This window comes from Paramisgurnus dabryanus, chromosome 7, assembly GCF_030506205.2.
Source record: "Paramisgurnus dabryanus chromosome 7, PD_genome_1.1, whole genome shotgun sequence".
Classification (NCBI taxonomy): domain Eukaryota; kingdom Metazoa; phylum Chordata; class Actinopteri; order Cypriniformes; family Cobitidae; genus Paramisgurnus; species Paramisgurnus dabryanus.
Genome location: NC_133343.1, coordinates 219089 through 240315, shown reverse-complemented (window position 1 = coordinate 240315; position 21227 = coordinate 219089). Strand labels below are relative to the sequence as shown.

The 21227-nt window shown below is 41.8% G+C and overlaps 3 protein-coding genes across 3 annotated transcripts; 2 read left to right on the top strand and 1 right to left on the bottom strand.

Moving 5' to 3' along the window:
• Window positions 1-66: 66 nt before the first annotated feature.
• LOC135783265 (HMG box-containing protein 4-like) lies at window positions 67-5808 on the top strand. Its single transcript, XM_065293943.1, has 12 exons — window positions 67-376; window positions 954-1082; window positions 1163-1235; window positions 1308-1574; window positions 1780-1968; window positions 2038-2144; window positions 4114-4192; window positions 4536-4600; window positions 4686-4800; window positions 4877-5070; window positions 5342-5464; window positions 5547-5808. Exons 2-12 carry the CDS (start codon window positions 954-956, stop codon window positions 5589-5591), a joined length of 1386 nt encoding a protein of 461 aa, XP_065150015.1. The 5' UTR covers window positions 67-376; the 3' UTR covers window positions 5592-5808.
• Window positions 5809-6113: 305 nt separating this feature from the next.
• Window positions 6114-11967, top strand: LOC135783266 (GTPase IMAP family member 8). Its single transcript, XM_065293944.1, has 5 exons — window positions 6114-6270; window positions 8032-8582; window positions 9442-9697; window positions 9826-9894; window positions 10071-11967. Exons 1-5 carry the CDS (start codon window positions 6252-6254, stop codon window positions 11171-11173), a joined length of 1998 nt encoding a protein of 665 aa, XP_065150016.1. The 5' UTR covers window positions 6114-6251; the 3' UTR covers window positions 11174-11967.
• Window positions 11968-15933: 3966 nt separating this feature from the next.
• On the bottom strand, window positions 15934-20873 carry lyl1 (LYL1 basic helix-loop-helix family member). Its single transcript, XM_065293946.2, has 4 exons — window positions 20496-20873; window positions 19057-19626; window positions 18101-18195; window positions 15934-16786 (listed from the first exon to the last, which is right to left on the bottom strand). Exons 2-4 carry the CDS (start codon window positions 19491-19493, stop codon window positions 16353-16355), a joined length of 966 nt encoding a protein of 321 aa, XP_065150018.1. The 5' UTR covers window positions 19494-19626; window positions 20496-20873; the 3' UTR covers window positions 15934-16352.
• Window positions 20874-21227: the final 354 nt, after the last annotated feature.

Genomic DNA, 21227 nt, shown 5'->3' with positions numbered 1-21227 from the left:
TACTGGAGAAATGTGTTCAAATACAAGCAATTTAAACGCAGTTTACATTCTTGAATGTGTAATATTTATATAGTACATAGTTTTCATTTTGACTTTGGTTACGGAGCGCATTAGCAGACACAATAAATTAGGAAGAAGGAAAAAACAACAACAGACACACAATAGCTGAAAACTGCAGGACAGAAATCTGTTGACTTCTTGATCTTGTATCGCATTCCTGTCTGGGTTTGGTAGATTACCGTCACGCTACAATACACCGCCAGACCGCTAGAGGCGCTGACGTGCGCCATGACGTCACGGCGCGCCAAGTTACAATCCGGTGAGAAACTGACGCACGGCCAAGATGACTACAAGAGGGGTTTAATGTTTTATAAAGGTAATTAAATGCATTTGCTTTAATTCAAGAAATTACAGTTGATCAGTATTATAAAAACGAACATATTGAGTTATTCTCTCCACCAGAGGAGCAGTGTTTAGTTTGTATGGATTATACACTGATAAATAAGTTTAGCCGGCTAGCGTGTTAGCAGCTATAAACAATACACTTCTAAACAATCACTCATACATATAATACACACACATATAAATACACACATGCCCTTAAGAAAATGAACCATGGCTTATGTACAAATAAAACAACATGGTTATTACAGTTAAAACATTATTTTACTACATTTAAAAAATCACTTTAACTGTAATTAAATAATTTTCATGACATTTATATACTTCAAAGGTTTATATTTCAAAGTCTGTTTTATTTTGTAAATGTCCCATGACTTTATTTGCAGTAGTACTTCATCCATCACACAGCACCTTAACTTAATCCACCTTAATGTTTCTTACTATTGAGTTATTGTATGTGTTATGTATAATGCTTTGGCAATATTGTAAGAGACACAATTATGCCAATAAAGTTTCTTTAAATTGACATAAACACGGGTGTATTTGTGTAGATGGAGAGTGAGGTGAGTCTGGTCGCGGGTCGCAGTCAGAGAGAGAAGAGAAGATCTTACAAAGATTTGCTAAGAGAAGAAGAAATCATTGATGCAGAGGTCAGGAAGTCCTCGAAGAAACAACTGAAGGTACTGACATCATCATCATCATCATCATCATATAAATCATCTGCTCTCATCAAACAGAAACTGAACTGTGCTCTTCACAGGACTCTCACGGCTTTTACACAAGCAGCGAGATTCACAAGAAGAAAACCAAACATGAAGAACATTTTTACAAAGGTACGTCACTGTCTGTGTCTGTGTGTGTTATTGTTAAATTTGTTTTGGGTTGTTAACGTGTCTCCCATGTAGACCACAGCTCTGGATCTCACCACAAAAAGCAGAAACGGTCTTCAGAGAGTCACCGGTCGCACTTGTTGTCTCCTGACCCGTCGGGTTCTCCTCAGACGACCATGACAGCCATGGGTCTCCTGCAGGCCATCACCTCCCCAACAGCCGTGGGCTCCGAAGCGCCGCGTCCCTCCTTCTCCCCATCGAAGGAGCGCAGGAAAGACGTCTCCTCATCCAGGAAACAGCCGCAGGTGGTGCCCGTGGTGGGCGAGGAGGTGGAGTTGGAAGGTGGGCGTGATGTTTACTTACACCTGTCAGGTTTAGAGAGAGATAAAAGTTTGTTTGGGGTTTATGTGAACCATTTTCCCCGGTGTACACCAGAGGTGATAGAAGTCGTGATGACATCATCTCTGGTGCCATCAACTCATCTGCCAGCTGTGTGGAGTCTCGTGTTGTTGTTGTGTTTGATTGATGCGGTGATTGTGTTTGTCAGGTCATTACGGTGGATTAGGTCACGATGTTGCGGCCGACAGCAGCGGATCATCGTCCGCCGACGGCAGCGGGAAACTTACGATCCACGAATCTTTATCTCATAATAAGAAGAAAAAGAAAAGCAAGAAGAGTAAGAAAAAGAAGGACAAACATCGTGAGAAAAAACACAGCAGTAAAACAGCAGCGGCAGGTACGTCATCGACACAGCTGTGAGTCTGAATGTCACTGCAACATTTTCATCTTTCACCTCTTGTCTTAGCCAATGGCAGCACAGAATGGAGTGCACACAGTGGGGGTCATCACAGGCGTGAGGAGAAGAAGAAGAAGAAGAGAGAGGAAGGAGGCAAACGCAAGAGCAAAGACAAGGTGATGAGAAAGAGCACAAGATAAATCTGATGATGCCATTTGAGTCATTGGATAAAACGCTTTGGTAAAGTGTATCTGGCAGAGTACCACAATACACATGTAGCCAATCAGCAGCAAGGGGCGTGTCTGCTAATAATGGGGAGGATAGAGCGCTCGGTTCTCGGTTAAAACATTTTGTCACTTACTTCAATTATTTGAGCCTGCAACATGTGCATGCGCTCTATGTCGCTGTTTTCATGCGTTTGTCCGCAGCATCATTGCAAGCTGTGCTGCATCCTCTTGGGCAGGGTGTTAAACGTCACCTTCCGTGTGAAGATATTGCATAGGGATGCCCCGAAAGAAAATTCTTGGCCTAAGCCGAATAAAATGAAAAACACAACAAACAACAAAAAAAATAAGTTTGCTAATTTTCTCACCATTGCACAAGTTACATTCAGAATAGTATATTTATTTCACTTTATTTAACAATTAACATTTTTTGCTGTGTCCCAATACGTTTATCCATGTAGTATATGCTGTCTTTCCACACAAGTCTAAGGTCCTATCCACACGGACACAGGTATTTTTAAAACCAAAGCTTTATCTATGCGCTTTAACCGTTTGTCTCAACGCAGTATCAGGTGACTGAAACCAAACGTATACAAATCCTGCGAGGGTGAAGTTTTTTAGAAACTCTGCTTGCAGCATTGTCGTGTAGCTGGGTAAAGCCTGTGGCGTGCTCAGGGGAAAACTCTGCAATGGCTTCTGGCTTTACGGTTAGGGATATATCTCCATCTGCTGGTTTGTCATGCTTTTGACAGCGCTTCATACCAGGAGATTTTTCAAACAAAGGAGAGAAAAACTGTCCGTCTGTGCTGGAGGTTAGGAGCATGAGTACTGCTGCTGTACTATCAGAGATCTTTAAGAAATGAATGTAGGACCCTGGTGAGCTACCATCCTGCAGATTTGAGCTAAAAACACAGCTTGAAGCAGCTAATGGAGGTGTTTGATAATTACAGACAGGTGAAGTCTGCAGGACACGTGATGTATCCGCTGCAAGAATAGCAGGGTTGTTTATCTTCTGTTTTAAAAGTGTAACATTAAGGGCAAGCACTTGAAATCCTCCAAAATGTTCATCTTGTCAGAATTCATCATCCATTCAACATATTCTACTAGATTGTATTTCCTCTGTCTCTGTGAGAAATCTTTTTCTATTGATACTTTCAAGAAAGTTTTTAATCAAGTTAATCCAAACATAGTTCTTGTAGATGAAATGAATTGTAATCTTTTCTAGTATTATTACTTTATATAATTGGACTTTATTCTCACCTGGCATTGTGTTTAAAAGAAAAGAAAGAAAGCACTTGAAATGATTTAAGCCTTTGTCTTGTGTCTGAGTAACATTATTTCTCTGTAGACACCCCTCCCATGACCAACCGCATGTGAATTGTGTTTATTTTAGTAGCCCATTAGAGTAAACACATTAAACCACCAATATATAAGTCAGGTTTCTGTTATCTGTGATCGGTTCATTAATAATAATCCACCGTAAGTGACGTGTGATCAATCTATCTGTTTATGAGCAGCAGGCACAGTCCAAAGTGAGATGAACATCAGAGATGTAAAAAAGCAGTCTATTTTATTAATGACATTTCTTTTTGAACGTTGTTTGCCGTGTTTGTTTACTGTGAAGTCACGTTTGGCCACGAGATCTCCACGAGATTTCCTGTGTTCTCAGCTGAGACTGGTGTTGTTTGTGAAGTTAATCTGATGGTGCGCTGTCATGACCACATAGGAGCACTATAGGAACAAACGTGTTAAATCGTCCATTCTTTTTAATCATGTTTGTGGTCTCTATGATTTTAAAAATCTTGGCCCTAGCTTTAGTTAGTAGACGACAACAACAGCTGTTATTTGAGATTTTACTTCAGTAATCATGAATCTGTGTGAAGCATTAATCTCTCATTGTTTCGCTCTCATTGTCTTTCAGAAAAAGAAAGTTTTGACTGCGTATCAGATCTTTTATAAGGAGTACAGAAACAGCATTCTGGAGGAGGAGCCGGGACTCGGTGAGTCTGTCTGTCATCATTATAATCTCACATGGACAAATTCACACAACGCATTCATCCCAGAGAAGTCCCAGTATGAATTCTGTACGTAACATGACAAAGTATCAGTGTCTGAGATCTGTCATGTGCTGTTTAATACAACTTGATTTGCATGGCCTTTCTAGGAATGTAGCATTGTGTGAGAGAGTAGTTTTACTGAAAATACACAGCCGTACATGTCATGTTCATATATGGGATGAAGTATTAAGAATATATGGTGTTATTATAAAATAAATGTTTATTGTATCAGACTGTAAAGTGTCTGCGATCTGTCGTGGTGGTGGTGTTGTTGTTGTTGATTCAGACTTCGGAGAATTGAGTAAGCGGCTGGCTGATGCCTGGAAGCAGCTTCCAGAGGGAGACAAACAGGTGCTCATCATCCTCATCATCTTTACTCATGATGACACACGTGTGTAAGGTGCTGCTCTTCTGCTCACACTTTGGTGGTTCTCAGGTGTGGCGAGAGAGATCAGAGTATCTTCAGCGGAAACAGATGAAATCGGACGCCATCAAACACGTCAAACAACATCAAACGTCTCGACAGCCGAAAGACGGCGGCAAGCCTAAAGGTCAGTAACCTGACAGTTCACGTGTTAAAGTGGATTCTATTGGTTGATGTTTGATGAGGTCATCATCCACCTGCAGAAGGAGTCAGTGTTCAGAAGAGACAGGAAACGGCAGTCGCTTCGCTCCAGAACGGATCGGCGTTGCTACCTGCAAACACGCCGACGCTTTCCTCTCTCAGAGACCCTGATGTGGATCCCATCGATGCTGCCGCTCACCTGCACCTGTTGGGCGAATCGCTGTCTCTGATTGGCCGTAGACTACAGGAGACGGAGGTAACAGACTGGTGTATATTCACTCGCACTCACGTCTCATCTGTCCGGCAGGTGGGCTTTTACGTTTACTGGTTAAAGTTTGTTTTGATGGGATCAGATTCCTAGTAACGCTCATACAAACCTGTGAGTTAAAAGAAAGAGTTTAGTCTGAACATGTTGCCCTCTTTGATCTTTACGTGTCATGAATGCAGAGAGTAACCGGAGACGGTGTCAGGGCCTCAAAACCATCACAACATTATTGTGTGTGTGTGTGTGTGTGTGTCTCATGTAGGGGATGGTGACAGTATCTGGTTCTCTGTCGGTTCTCTTGGACTCGGTTCTCTGTGCTTTGGGTCCTTTGGTCTGTCTGACCACACAGGTTTCAGAGCTCAACGGATGTCCGCATCATCTGCTGGTACCGATTCTTCAGATGGATTATTATAAACATGAGTTGAGTGAAATGATTTAATTCTGACCTTGAATCTGTCTGTTATCAGTCAAACACTCTAGATAACATTGCCTACGTGATGCCGGGTTTATAACCGATCGGTCCTGATGGTGCTGCTCTACTGGCCGATATGAAATCATCCCTACATCAAGAAAAGACTCAAATGCAGTTTTGCACTGGACAAATCCACAGACACTTCAACTTTTAATCTGCTTCTTAAACAAACAACGCTCCATTTTTAGCTTTGTCTTTGATTTTATATTTCTGTTGTGTTTTCCTTCAATAAAGCTGATTTTAATATTCTCTTTTAACTGTGAATCGGTCTGTTTGTTGTGGATTGTGTTTGGTTTGTTGTGTCATCACTCGCTTCCCTATATGACGACGCTTGCCGTATATCTGCGTTTCATGATGGAAATTTCTGCAGAATTTCTGGTGAAAAGTCCACATTCATCACATATCAGATCTTTAGCACGCATGCACACCGTCTACAGCACAGCAGTGTGTGTCTGGTGTGTGTGTTTGTTTCTGGTGTGTGTGTCTGGTGTGTGTGATAAGCTCAGGTGAAACTGACACACCCTCAGCGGTCTGCAGGATGGTTGTTGTGGGTGCGGCTGCATCGGTGTGATTCAGATGCATGGATTGCGTTGCCTCCACCCAGCGCTGATCAGAATGACAGCAGGTCAGACTGTGAGGACGTACGGTGATCTGACAGCGTGAGAGATCAGACACATACAGACATCTCTCCAACAGCACTATGGATTTCTCTTCTCATGGTAAGATTATAAAACAGATGTGTTAATACTGATGTGAGTTTGTGTGCTGGTGTGGTTTTGATGATGATGATGATGATGGTGTCATGTTTAATGAAGAACTGTGTTTTAGAAATGTGATGTCAGAATTACAGCTTCAGGGGTGTGATGTCTTCAGATGTCATAAATGAACAAACAGAGGAATGATTTTATATATTTTAGTGATTAATCTGGTGAAATAATGATTTCTTGTGTGTGTGTGTGCGAGCGTGTTTTGGAATGTTGTTGAACTGGACTGACTGGTGTCTTGTGTGTGTTTTGGTTAGATGTCACAGAACAATAAATCCTAAACCTCAGACAGAACAGACGAGAGTTTATGTATAAATGAATGAATGACATCATCTTCACATTGACTTCCATTTTCTCCTAAAATCTGTGTTTGTCTTTATCTATATGTGTCAGTGCATGATCAGAAAATGATGTTAAGATCATTTCTGACAGTGTTATCTTAAATGAATTGAGAATTATACATAATTTCAACATCATTCTTACTGAATTATGTGGTTAAAAAAGACATGTGTTAAATGTAGCTGAAATCGGCTGAAATTAGAGGAAAAAAAACTTTTTTACATTTGTGCATTTGTCAGATGCTTTAATCTAAAGTGACTTACTGAGAAGCTCTGATAAAAACTTGCTTTACCCCACCTCCCTATGTAAAACTAATCCCGTCCGAATAGTACTTTACAGTGACTGATATGGTTTACATTTAATCATTATGTTTTGAATCCATGAGCAGTGTTGGGGAAGTTACTTTTGAAAGTAATGCATTACAATGTTAAGTTACCCCCCAAAAAAGTAATGAATTGCGTTACTTAGTTACTTCTCATGGAAAGTAATGCTTACGTTACTTTTAAGTTACTTTTGTGTTACTTTTTCTTATTTGTCTGAGGCTTTATCTCTTTCAGTCTTTGCAGGTGTTTTCTATGACAGAGAAGTTCTGCATTCAGAAATTGCATATTTACATCGCAAAAATGTCGCTCAGCCCTCCCATCTCCGTTTCTGACTTAAACTGTTTCCGCTCAGCCGCGACGCATAGTGTGTGTAATTCTACATTAATATGTTAGGAATAATTGACGACAAGCCGTTGATCTATTAGAAAATATGCACACCCAACACAGCAGGTGTGAGATTCACAGAGATTCATTTATTCCTCTTATACCATGGTTACCACAAACATCGCTCTGGTGCCTATTTTTAAGACATTTGACAGGTTAGGTGTTCGATAAATATGAATGTGTACATTAATAAAGTAATGTGTTACTTTACTCGTTACTTCAGAACAGTAATATTAATACGTTACTTGTAATGAGTTACCCCCAACACTGCTCATGAGCATTTAAGCTTCTTAAGCATTCTTTGCAAAAAATGACTTTCCTACTTTGTCTTGTTTTCAGTAACTAGACTTATTTTCTTAGGTCATTTTGCTCATCAAGAAAATGCGTCTTAATTAAGATTTTTTTTGATATTTGTACTGAAAACAAGAAAAAAATACTGAGTCATTTTTTTGCAGTGTCGAACGTTGTTGTAGCTCAATCTTGTAATGATAGAAAATGAAATCTCAATGAACTGAATGTATTTTTTGTGAGCTGCTAGCTTTTCATTGCAGCAGATAAAACACAGAATGAGATTCTTCAGACTGAATTCCTGTGAGCTCTTTAATGTTAAGTGAGAAACAATGACAGAGCGTCAATCTGAATGTTTTCGTGTGAACTTTTCCTCTTTCAGTTTCTTCTCTGGAGAAGAGGAACGACTCTGAGCTCTGTCTGGTTTTGGTGGGCAGCATCAGCTGTGGAAAGACCCTCACAGCAGACACACTGTTGGGTCAGAGTTCAACTCAGAGACCCTCAGGTTCTTCACGCGAGTGTCAGGTACGGCGAGGGCTGTCCGAAGGCCGGCGTTTGAGCGTGGTGGAGACCCCTCGCTGGTACTGGAGAGGCGGGCAGGTGGAGGACGACATTCGGGCGGAGACACGACGGGCCCTCGACCCCAGCATCCCGGGGCCCCGCGTCTTCCTCATACTGATTCCAGTCAACGAGTTCACCGAGATGGAGCAGCGGATTCCGGATCAGCTGGAGCAGATGTTCGGCCCGTCGGTGCTGAGTCACACGGTGGTGCTGCTCACCTGTGGAGATTACCTGGGGAGTCGCAGTCTGGAGCAGTACCTGAGTCGGGAGGCGGCGCTTCGGGAGGTGGTGAGGAGGTGTGGCGGCCGCTGTCATGTGATCAATAACCGCAAACCTCAGGACAGGCAGCAGGTTGTCACGCTTCTGGAGGAGGTGAGTCGGATTCTGCGCAGACTGATCGCTGTATGACGTCATCCGTGTACCTCGAGCACACTTCTCATGCATTCATGCTGTGGTTTTAACTGTGAAGTGTTTGTTATTTCTCTGCCAATAGTTTCAAAGACAGAATAGAAAAGGTTTCAAACTAGGTTCAGAAGTCATAAATCTGGAATTTTTTCATTCCTCTAAAAATGTGTGGCGTTGGCTAGCCACGACTTTTAGTATTTTAGAAAGAAATGGGAGATTGGCCTAGAATGATTTAGCTCTCTGTGTTCACGATCATAGGGCTGCTCAATTATGGGCAAAATCATTATGATTATTTAACACGATTACTCGCCCAGCAAGCATATGACCGACATTCAACGTTGAAATATGGTTGAAATAATGTCAGTTCTTGTTTCAACATTGATACAACAGTTAATGCTAAACTGTTGCAAAAGGTTAATACAATTCTTAAAAGTCAATTTGGTTGAAATAATGTCAGTTGTTTGTTTAACGTTGATTCAATTTGCAAAATCAACAGTGATTCAACCTTGTCCTTGACGTTAGTTCAACTGTGAATCAACGTTGAAATGCCTGCTGGGCAGTGACTTTGAAAACATGCATTTATTTAAACGTTTTATTAAGTAAATGTTGCAATAGACTACACATGACTACACAAGCAGTAGTGCCTTCAAAGTTTTAAACACATCAGTTCAACAGCACACAATTTAGATTTTAATTGCACTATAATTCTTTTACCTCAGTTATCTTGTTTTTGTAATTGTTTGAATAATTTCATTTTTACAAAAACATTTGCACCGCACAATATCAATTTCCTTACTATACATCAATGATTTGAACGGTTGTTCAGGTGGAGCAGATGATCCTGATGAATGGAGGATTCAAAGAGATTCAGGAGCCGGTGAGAGATCAGATGCTGGAGAGAAACTGGAGAGGATTTACAGATCAACGGACACGAATCAGTACAGAGGAAACCGAAACCGATGCCACGATTGAGACTCGATTGGTCAATGGACTTCATTCACAACAACAACATTACGAGTTTGAGGAAACAAACTTCAAGCATTCGGCACTGGAGAGCAGCTCAAGTTTCCAACTCACCAAAGGTGCTGAAAAACAACTGCTGCTTTTGTCTTTTCTTTGACAGAAACTAAATCATAGCATTAAAAGTTCAAATTCATCAAGTTAATAAAATAATGTGTTTCAAATGTGAATGATGTGTTTGTAACTCTAGAGGGCGCCATTCTCAGTAACATGCTGGAGGTGTCAGATGATCAAAACAATCAGAGCTACGTCAACACCAGTGAGTTAGATTCATGTCTATGGGACTTTCATCATCTGTTAGGCCAAAAGATTTAGTCACATGACTTAAAGACGTAAAATCACACACTTAATGATCTGATCATCAATCAATCAATCAATCACATCTGTGAATGTCTGCTATGCTTGTGTGCTGATGTTTTGTCTTTAATGTTCCAGTTCATCACAGTTTTGGGAAGGTTTTGAATGGCAGTGAAACAATCTCAACTACGTCAACATCAACCTGGTCCTCCTCTGATCTTCTGAGCGATTCTTCACTGCCTGAGCTGAGGATAGTCCTGTTGGGTCGCCGCGGTTCTGGGAAGAGCGAGGCCGGGAACCTCCTTCTGGGCTGCGAGGTCTTCGATGCAGACGAAGTCACGGCGACTTCTCAGCAGTGCGTGAAAAGTCGAGCTCTCGTGCAGGACCATCAGGTGTCTGTGGTCCACACGCCAGACTGGTTCGATTCAGAGAGATCTCCTGAGGAGGTGAAAAGCCAGATCTCCTCTTGCGTGGCTCTGTGTGCCCCGGGCCCTCACGTGTTCCTGCTGTGCATCCCCGTCAACCGACCCGGAAATTCCGAGCTGCCGGCCCTGCGTGCGCTGGAGGGCGTGTTCGGCCCCGATGCTGTTCGACGGCACACCGTCGTCCTCTTCACACGCTCCGAACTGCTGGAGGGAGTCTCGGGTGTAGAAGGGGTGGAGGCGTACATCGCCTCCAAGCAGCCGGAGATGCTGGAGCTCGTGCAGAAATGCGGCGACCGCTACCATGTGCTGCAGCGCGGGGACAGAGGCGGCTTGACGGAGCTGCTGGAAAAAGTGCGGCAAACGGTGAGAGAGAGCGGAGGCGATTACTACAGCTGCTCGCTGTACCCTGAGGCTGGCAGCCACGTCCAGCGGAGACAGGAGGAGATCTCTGCCGCTTGGAGAGAGAGACAGCGAGACAAAGAGGACAGAAAGAACTCGACTTTCTCTCTGCACGCACTGAACGAGGAGGAGGAGGAGGAGCAGCAGCTTGTGGCCGGAGCAGAAAAAAACGTTCGTCTGGACTCCGCGGCGCTCCTCTCCTCTTGCGCTAAACCTCCTTCAGTGCTCCGTTCCATCTTGGAGACGGCGGGTTCGGGTGCGAAGCGTGTGCCAAAGGAGCTTGCTCTGGGAGCTTTGGTGGGAGCGGTGCTGGGTGTGTTTCTCGCAGGAACTTTAGGAGGCGCTGTGGGAGTAGCGCTGGGTTCTGTAGTCAGTGAAATCGGAAGGCGCAGATACGGTAAACATAAAATAGAGTAACAGATATTGGGTGAAGCATGAACTGGGTGCTGATGGTTTTGTCTGGACAGAGATTTGCTCTCTGAAATAACTGTGAACTTTTTAGGTCTGTATGTTCATCATGTATGATATAAACAGTGTGTACAGAGGAAAAACTATACATTGTATTTATCTTATTGGTCTTGATAAACTCGAGACAAACAGCCGAAATGAAAAGATCAGCCGTGACATGCATTTAAAACATCACACTTAAGTGTTTCATGCTCCAATAAAATTGTGATGTTAAGCTGTAATGATTCACACAGATAATGGGCTTCTTTATAAAATGCAGCGTATAAAATGTCCTAAATTTGATCTTATGATCATTTCTCAAAAGTGCGTACAGAAAAATGATCTTGAACTTGTGCGCAGCTAAATAGTTCTAAACGATGCCTAATTAATGTCATAGACATATAAAAGCTCACCTGTCAATGTTTAAATCCTTTTCGAGCAGCAAGAATGGCTTTTATTTCAAATAATCATCAGCAATTGGACAAGCAAAAGTGTGTACGTCTGCTCAGACCCTGACGTGGCGCGTAGCACTTTTCCACGTTAAGGACAGTTTTTATAAATATGGACTTTGCTGTGGATTTTTGTGTATGCACAGATTTGATTGTACATGTAAAAAATCCACTGCAAAGTCTTTATACGCTTTATAAATAAGGCCAATGTGTCTGTAATATGTGAATATCTATTTGAAACTTTTGATGGATTTTGCACTTGTGTAATAATGTTTTCTTCTAACAGCTTTAATTAAAAATGTATTAACCACAAAAGATGTTTTAATGTTTTAATTCATTTTAGGATACAAATACGACATCTGATCAACTTTTGTCCACCGGTTTAATTAAAGCCACTATGACGTTTATTTCCAAGTAGACTACTGGGCGTTTACAAGACTTTTGTCTTTATGTACTAAGCTGATAACAATGACAGTAAAGTAAAATCAGGTAATTAACCCTCAAGAGATCCTTATATATTAACTTATGTAAGTGTTCCAAAAAAATGACACCTTCCCAAAAACTGCTCTAAAAAACATACATCAATATTTTTTATTTTAAACGATTCAATCTTTTAGAACTACTTCTGCCTGAAACATACATATCAAATATTAATAAAATGTGTGGGAATTTGAACCCTTTATATGCCCGTTTGATTACATACATCCATATTTATTTTTACAGAACACATTTGAACTACCATGTGATTATTATTATTATTATTATTATTATTATTATACCCTGAAATGGGTGAAAGATTGGTAGCAACATTGATTTTGATGCATTGTTATTTTTTTGAACAAGGTCAGATTTTATTCAAAACTCTGTGATCTAAGGCCAAAATTGCATCTTCCCAAAAACTGCTCTAAAAAAATCATACGTCAATAATTTTTCCACTTTAAGCAATTCAGTCTTTTAAAACTATGTCTTCCTGAAACATATATATCAAATGTTAATTAAATCTGTGGAAATTTTAACCGTTTATATGCCAATATTTTAACATTAATCGAACCACAGTGTTCGGCTTATGCCGTGAAACCTTTTGTGGTACATCGTAGCCCGGATAGTGACCTGTCCTGATTTCTCACTCCAGAGACTGAGGGCTGATTCATTTTTTATCTGTAAACACCGGTCAGATTGAGCAGCCCCACATAAGCCTGCAGTTTCTCTGTCTCAAGATCTCTCCAGTCTGCGATTGTCTCCCTTGTAGGTTTGTCGTGGCCCCAATATGCTGCAGGATTTCATGCATCAGCATCAATGAAAAGCTTGAAGTCCGGGCACTGATTCGGGCAGTGGCATAGTGTGTGAGCCCTGGGATCAAATCACTGGCTGCTGGGAAGTAGCGGAGCGTCTCCATGTTTGTGGGAGACCAAAAGATTTTTCATTTTTATGTCCATCCTGCCATCACTTCATCCATCTCCTCTCCGCTCTCACCTTCTGATAAGTCTTCTGAAGATCCCTCTAATGAATTAGACTCCAGCTGGTCTACTTCCACCTCTGAGGCCTCCGTGTCGACCTCAGAATCCTCGGAGGAAGATGAGGAGCCATCCTCGCTCTTGAAGTGCATGATTATTTCAGGAGCCTTATGTGTGCTGTAATGCCTTGCCATTTTCACTACTTCTGCTATACTGTTCATACTTATAGCAGTGTACTTGCATAAACAACATGAGCGAGAAACAAAATGAAGATTGATTTTGTTTCGGTTCTTGCCTCTCATCGTTTTTATTACTGAATTAGTTTATAACGCAAAATGTGGCCTTCAAAGAGAGAAGAATTGGATATGTTGAATATGCCCCCCCTGCTCCACTCAACACGGACCCCACCCTGACATCACCCCCACCCCGTTCCACTCAGACACACACACATTTTCAACATTAAAGGTTTATCTTTTCAGCAGCTATGCGGTCCGCAGAAAACAGCAAAAGTTGTGACATTTTGATGAATGCATGACATGGTAAAAAGTAGCGCCACCTGGTGGACAAGTATAAAAATTATAACTTGAAGGCCAGTAGTTTAAAATGATACATTGACATAAACGTATGTATTAGTTTATGTTAAGATAAGTGGGGGGTCAAAAATGGTAGTTATGGTTTTCAATAGGGCATTTTTTGTCCCTAGGATTACATGTGTCATTTTTTACGTAGGTTAGCCATTTTAAGCTAATTTAAAAATGTGAAATTCTAAAATGTATCAAAAATGATTCACCTCTGGCAATTTTGTCCATTATTCAATCATCACAGTCAAGATGATCACAAAATGTCCCCAGGATCTCTTAAGGGTTAAAAAATACTTGTAAGAATATTAACAAACTACTCACTTGTTCTGTGACTTTAAATTTAAAAATAAAATTCTCTAAATCTCGATTTACATTACCAAGAAGTCGCGTTTACAGTCGCGTGAGTTTGTTATATGTGTGCGTGACCACAGGAAGTGCTCAGTGTTGGATGTCGTAACCGTAGTAACCACTGCTGTCATGATGAAACTATGCAGGTGTGTGTGTGTGTGGTTTTCACCCCGTTGCTTCACTCCAGCCCTTACTGTGACCCACGAATAACGCGCCGTCGCACGCGTCGGGTCCTGAATAACAGTTACGCAAGTTTCCCTTTCGGCCACGCGGTCTCTGTGTAGAGGGGCAGGTTTTGACTTTTCCCACCTCTGTGTGTAACTGTGTGTCGGCTGCCTCAGGAAGCTGCTTGGCCAGCGATGACACGGCATCAACTGTAGGTGTTTCCTGACAGAATGAAAGTCATGCAGTAAAACCTCATCAGATATCCACAGACGAACTCCCTTGACCTCTGACCTCACGTTACCACAGCTGCAGTGGGACAAACAGACGATTTTCCAGCTCGTTCCCATTCTCACGGTTCTGTCATGAATCCGGACGGATCTTCCTAACACACGATTTTCCTTTTCTCTATTTAACAGTCGGCGCTGCACTGCAGAATGAAAAATTATTCTCTGAAAAACAAACCCACGGATAGAGAGAAAGAGTCACATCTGCGCCATTCTGCCATAAAAACACCTCCGTCCTAAGGCCTGTTTTAAAAAATCATTTATACTCAATTGATCAGCAGAACTGCCACACATAGTCTGATCCACATCCCAATGCCGATTTCCCTGATGAGGCTTAATCCTGGTCACAGACTGAACTGAAAACACACACGTTAAATTTATCGCTACCATTTTTATAATCTCAAGATTACAAAAATTACCAGTCAAAGTACACCAGTCATGTTTTTGTATGTATGAAATGTGTTAAATGTCCTAGGCCTGGTTTCACAGACTGAGCTTAAGCCAGGACTGGGCTTTAGTTAAATTAAAATTTTTAACTATCTATATAAACATCCCTTAGAATTTATGTTACTGGTGTTTCTTGAGACAAATCAATAGCACTGGCATATTTAAAAAAAAAAAAAATTAAAATATTTTTTTAATTGAGCACCAATGGTCCAATTCATGATTTTACATTTCCTTTGGTGTGTAAGTGTGTATTAGTAAATGTTAATGATTTGCAAAAGGTTACAAATCCCAAAGTAATCGATGACGCAAGTTATAATCTTCAACGTAAATCACTTTTCTTGGACTACAACAAACACACGGATTGTAGACAACAGTTTACTTCCTGGGATTGGTGATGTAGAGACCGATATTATCATAATTCCTCCCGCTTCTGACTCTTCTGCCTGTATGTTAACTCCTGTTAGCATTGCATTGTGAGAGAATCTTTCAAACATGGTAAGGAGCGTCACATTTCCTGCTGACTTCAGAGGTATTCAGGGGAATCACAACGTATAGATTAGATGGCCAATCAGGGACACAAAGCTTTTTAAATCCAATTTCAGTAAGAGAGTGAAATCTGGAGCTGCAAAAATGTATGGTTTGTGGAAAATAATGTGTATTTTTACAATAAACCACGCAAACACATTATTTTATACCAAATACACAAAATAACCTTGTTTTAGCAATGAAATAGGTGCTCTTTAAAATGTGTCACAGGCAAGTTATTTTTAGTGGACACAGCTCAAACATGCATCTTAGTCTTGGACTAGCCTGAAGACTTGTCTGTGAAACCAGGGGATAATATATAATAATCTAAGGCTCAGTTCTGACTTAATTTAACCCCGTCCCAGAGACCGCCACACAGTCATCAGTTATCCTTATTGATTCACATCTGATGGAATAATAATGATGGAATCACAGTCATAAGCTTAACAGCCGCTCATACAAACACATAAACTGGTGTCACACTGCTTCAGGTTTATTCTCATTCTGTTCACACACGGTTCAGTTCATTCTGCAACCCAATCTACAACAGATGAAAACTAATCAAATCAAAAGAGTTTCAAAGCCAACTGAAGGTATTTAATAAGATACAATGCTGTGAATAAGCCCATGTTATTTATATGTCAAAGTGATGTCAAGTTGTTTATTTATTCTCCATCTGAGGCTTTTTCTGATATGTCAGCACTTCTGCCTGTAAGAGGAAACCAAATGCAGAACTAACAGACATGAAGAATCATATCAACACATGAACTATAGATCTGTGCTTTAACAACACGCGTGATGTCATCAGAGAGAAAATGTCAATTCACCGCACAACGTCTTGAAGAGTTTGTAACAGTGCAGTTAAACTGGATCGCTTTATGTTTAGTTGTTGTTGGTCATCGCTGGCAGTCACTTGCTGTGACCACCAGAATCTGTTCCGGAACTTTCTCCACAATCCCAGTGCTACCACATTTTCCACCTGCACCATCCTCGCCGTCTGTGTCGCCATAACAACTGGATCCAGGCGATGCCGTCACGGAGTCTCTGTGGGGAAGGTTGGGGCTGCAGGGTCGCACCTCGCCAGCGGCGTCTTCTGTGCCATCCGTCGTTCTTTCACGCGGCCGAGCGCTCGCCTGGTCGTTCAGCAGCCTGACGAGGAAGTTAATGTACTTCATGGCCAGTCGTAAGATCTCGTTTTTGCTGAGTTTTTTGTCAGGTGGGTGAGTCGGGATGAGTTTGCGAAGTTCAGAAAAAGCCCCGTTTACGTTTTGCTGCCGCCAGCGTTCTCGACTATTAGTGAAAACACGGCGAGCCAACTTTTGTGGAGGACCTGAAGGAGAACAACAGAAGACAACCTGAGATCCTGCTTTACTGTACCACAGCAGAAGAATGTGAAGTCACTTGATGCTTAAATTAATGTAAGATTATTCAAACGAAGAATCAAGAAATAAATTGACAAACTAAACAGAGTTACATTCTGATCGTATGAGCGACACTCAGAGCTATTTTAAAACTGCCAATACACTTAAACCTAAGACAACCAAATGGCACCTTTAAGGGACACTCCACTTTTTTGGAAAATATGTTCATTTTCCAGCTCCTCTAGTGTTAAATATTAGATTTTTTTACCGTTTTAGAATCCATTCAGCTGATCTCGGGGTCTGGCGCTAGCACTATTAGCATAGCTTAGCAGATATGATGATTTCTTAGGCCAGGGGTAGGCAAGTTCGGTCCTAGAGAGCCGCAGTCCTGCATATTTTAGCCTAAGCACTGATAATCTAACCTGATGTCTAAATCCTAAAGACATTGATTAGCTTGTTCAGGTGTGTTTGATTAGGGTTGGAACTAAACTCTGCAGGACTGCGGCTCTGTAGGACCGAACTTGCCTACACCCGTCTTAGGCAGATATGGTTAGGATTATACTCTCATTCTGGCGTAATAATCAAGGACTTTGCTGGCGTAACATGGCTGTAGCAGACGTAGTGATATTACCCAGCGCCGAAAATAGTCCCCTCTTGGTTACTTTCAATAGCAGCAGACTATGTTTGGCTGCTGCGTAATATCATTGCACCTCATGCAGCCATATTACGCCAGCAAAGTCCTTGATCATTACCTTGATGCTAAGCTATGCTAAAAGTGCTAGCGCCAGACCCGGAGTTCAGCTGAATGTATTCCAAAACGGTAAAAATCAAATGTTTAACTCTAGAGGAGCTGGAAAATGAGCATTTTTTCAAAAAAAGGGGAATGTTCCTTTAAACACCACAACAACACCATCATCGTCTTGATCTCCCTGCAGAAAAAAAAACACTAGAAACCATCACAGAAATTCTATTGGATTTAATGGCATTAATGGGAACTTAATTTGTTGTATTGGAAACTATAATGGTCTCTGTGGGTCTCTACTGGTAAACTGTTGGGCTTAACTGGTGGGGGCATTAAATCCTACTGGAATAATGCCCAAAACACACTACAAAAAGGAATTTTGTAGTGGTTTAAATGGTAAAATCTAATGATTCCTAATGATATTTTAATGGAAACCACTAGAATTTCTGTGATGGTTTCTATTGTCTTTTTCAGCAGGGCTGAAACGCATCCTACTCTGAATCATTATCCTTTTTTTAACACATTCACAAAATAAATTCACCTTCATTGAGATCCAATTCAAAGTGTGTCGACGGCCGTCTCTTCATACGAGCGCTACTGAAGATCCCAAAGCCTCTAGACGGAGCAAGAAAAGAACTGAGGAGGAGAAATGAGCAGAAAAGATTCAGAAACAAATGCAGATGACTGAAGACACAAATCTATAGGAACACTTCAGGAGCTTCTGACACGATCTACAGACGTGACATTATCAGATCTTCTTTCATTAACCATTTCATTCTGTGATGCTCTGAGATGAAGCAGATGAAAGATCTCACGCCAGTTTTACACAAATTGAAGGTTTAATTAACAAAATTCAGGAAGCACACTTTCAGATAACCATCCAATCAGTGCAAGATGAAGCCGGTATATAAAGCCGTCTCTATCCCGCAACAAGTTTCACAGCATCCCTCCACCACCCATCACCTCACTCTTGGCTGGTTTCTTTCCCAGTTAAGGGGGGGACTCTGGGTTCGGACAAAATTCCTCCCCAGACAGCACGCATCAATGAATACACAAATTACTTTATTTTAATTTCATGTACATGTAAAACACATGAAGTCTCTATAGGTAAGTGGCACCACTAGGCGGCCATGTTTGCAATGCCTCCAGGCAGTTATTTCAGTCATACAATACTAAAGTCCGATTTACTTGAAAATCGCAATTACACAACATATTTTTGACCAACAAACTGAAACCGACTATACCATTTTGGTTCTTGCATAGAAGCTTAAATGACCTTGAAAAAGTGTTTTTAGCACATGCACACAGATTGACTCTGAATAAAGCCCCAACTCAACAGATTCATTAGTCTGTACTGGTTGATGATTGGTTTTTTAACGGACAGGCGGGACTTCTGTCACCAGAGCTCAGGACAGTAGAGTTGTATTTAAAATGACACGAGGACGAGTAAATCTTGATTCTAGAGAAGCACTTCAAAGTTGTCATCATGTCACTCACCTGTTGATGAAAGGGTGCGTCTGTAGAAACGGAGGGGGTAACAGGGCGGCCGCTGGTCCGGATAGCGAGGAAAGATGCGTCAGACGCAGTTCAGCGGGGCGGTGCGGGAGGGGGGGTGCTGGGTGTAGGGCTGTCAGCGGGGTGGCCAGCATGGGGGGTTTGCTGTGACCTAGACTGATGACGGGAATATTGGGGGGTAGGGGTGTCAAAGGCGAGGAGGAGATTGGGGCAGAGTTTGCTGACGACACGGGAGGGCTCTGCCGGCGAGGTGTCCAAGCCTTGGTCGGGGTCGGTTCGGTGTCTCCTCCGGGTGAGGTTGGGTCAGTACGATTCGCTGCATCATTAGCATCAGGAGGGCTCGCTTGAGCCGGACCGATGCTCTGGATGACACCCGGGGAGTGAGGGGGTGAGGATGGGGATGAAGATTTCTCCATCATGACCCGAGACTGATGAAACGTCCTGCGGTGAGAGACGATCTCAGCATCTTCTCATTGTGTTTCTGTATTAACGTCTCATACATCTGCAGGTGTCAAAGTCTCCGATCAAACATTTAGTCACTTCTGTCTGGACCTGAAATGAAAGAACTTTGGTTTTTGAAGTCTTGTTATGGTGTTGTAAATGTTCACACCGTTGCTATAAACAGGTGTCACTCCACTTCTGAGCTTGTCATGAACTCAACTACGTTTCTTGTTTTAAGCTGATAAAACATTGTTATAGTCAGTGTGTGTTTTTGCTTATTTAACATCATGTATTTATCATAATAGGGCTCACTATCAATTCTTCCCATCTAGATCAACAGATCAACAGAGCCATTGATGCTCAAAAAAAAAACATAACTGCAGAAAACTCATCACACACACAAATGATTCCTGAGTTGTTTAAAACACGCTTCTGCAATCGATTTCCTTTCACTGCTTCAGACATCGACTGCTGTTCCTCAACTCCAGATCCTCTTTTTCTTAATGTAATGAACTTTCATGATAGCGAGCGACTCTTAAATGAATTCAGAGCAGCTGAAGTCGGTGGTTCTGTCACACAAACAAACACTTCATGATTTTATTGTTTGTGTTCAGAAGGTCAATTCATGCTCCTTCATTACTGACAGGAAATATCAAATATTGGACTCGCGTCACGTTTCATCCAAACGTCTGAGTGATGTGTCAGCATCTGTCTTTAAGGTTTTAACATCAACACTTTCTCAGAGGATAAACTCACTTAACAACTACTTTCACAGTAGTGAAACATAAACAACGTTCAAGTTCTCTGTTTACATTCAGCACAATCCCACATTTTTACACTTTCTATCAATGCTGTAAAATAATTCATCTGTGGGATTGTAACATGTTTTGTGCTGATGACCAATGAACAGATCAGATCAGGCATTATCAGTCATGATCAATAACTGATCTGATCCGTGTGTGTGTGATCTGGTCACTCACCGGGTTTGTGGTTACTTTCTCTGGTGTACACATGCGTCTTCATTTGTGTTGTCTGTCGATTGAGCACAACCTCCTTCTTTTCACTTCACTTCCTTCCCTATGAGCGATGTTCTGAAACGATCAAAGATGATCAGAGACCCACCGATGAACTCTGCACTACTGACACTCCACTGCTAGATGTCTTCAAATAACACTGATGACCATGTGTCCACGCACCTGTCTGTCTGTCTGTCTGTCTGTCTGTCCGTCTGCCCCTGGTTGATGTGGTGCTCTAGTTGGCCACCAGTTGGGTTGAACTACTATGGGATGTAAGAGAGCAAGAGACACAGAGAGAGAGAGAGAGAGAGAGAGAGAGAGAGAGAGAGAGAGAGAGAGAGAGAGAGAGAGAGAGAGAGAGAGAGACAGAGAGAGAGAGAGAGAGAGACAGACAGAGAGAGAGAGACACAGGAGTTTTCCGCTCTCTGCTGGACAGGAGGATGTACTTGTACAATATGTTGATGCCTGATAAGACCCAACTAATGGCTGCAGACTACAGATAAGAACCTCTCTCTCTCTCTCTCTCTCTCTCTCTCTCTCTCTCTCTCTCTCTCTCTCCTCTCTCTCTCTCTCTCCTCTCTCTCTCTCTCTCTCTCTCTCTCTCCCTCTCTCTCTCTCTCTCTCTCTCTCTCATGAGTTGCAGGACCCAGTAAAGGATCTTGGATCACAACCAAAAGGAAGCACAACTTACATCAC

Excerpts from the sequence above, each read along its gene's own strand:
- LOC135783265 (XM_065293943.1), top strand. The coding sequence starts at position 954 with ATGGAGAGTGAGGTGAGTCTGGTCGCGGGTCGCAGTCAGAGAGAGAAG. Across the intron at positions 1,083-1,162 it reads CCTCGAAGAAACAACTGAAG|GACTCTCACGGCTTTTACAC; the intron begins GTACTGACATCA and ends TGCTCTTCACAG. Across the intron at positions 2,145-4,113 it reads AACGCAAGAGCAAAGACAAG|AAAAAGAAAGTTTTGACTGC; the intron begins GTGATGAGAAAG and ends ATTGTCTTTCAG.
- LOC135783266 (XM_065293944.1), top strand. Across the intron at positions 8,583-9,441 it reads TTGTCACGCTTCTGGAGGAG|GTGGAGCAGATGATCCTGAT; the intron begins GTGAGTCGGATT and ends ACGGTTGTTCAG. Across the intron at positions 9,698-9,825 it reads AAGTTTCCAACTCACCAAAG|AGGGCGCCATTCTCAGTAAC; the intron begins GTGCTGAAAAAC and ends TTGTAACTCTAG.
- lyl1 (XM_065293946.2), bottom strand. The coding sequence starts at position 19,493 with ATGATGGAGAAATCTTCATCCCCATCCTCACCCCCTCACTCCCCGGGT. Across the intron at positions 18,196-19,056 it reads ACGCACCCTTTCATCAACAG|TTCTTTTCTTGCTCCGTCTA; the intron begins GTGAGTGACATG and ends TCTCCTCCTCAG. Across the intron at positions 16,787-18,100 it reads TGAATTGGATCTCAATGAAG|GTCCTCCACAAAAGTTGGCT; the intron begins GTGAATTTATTT and ends GTTCTCCTTCAG.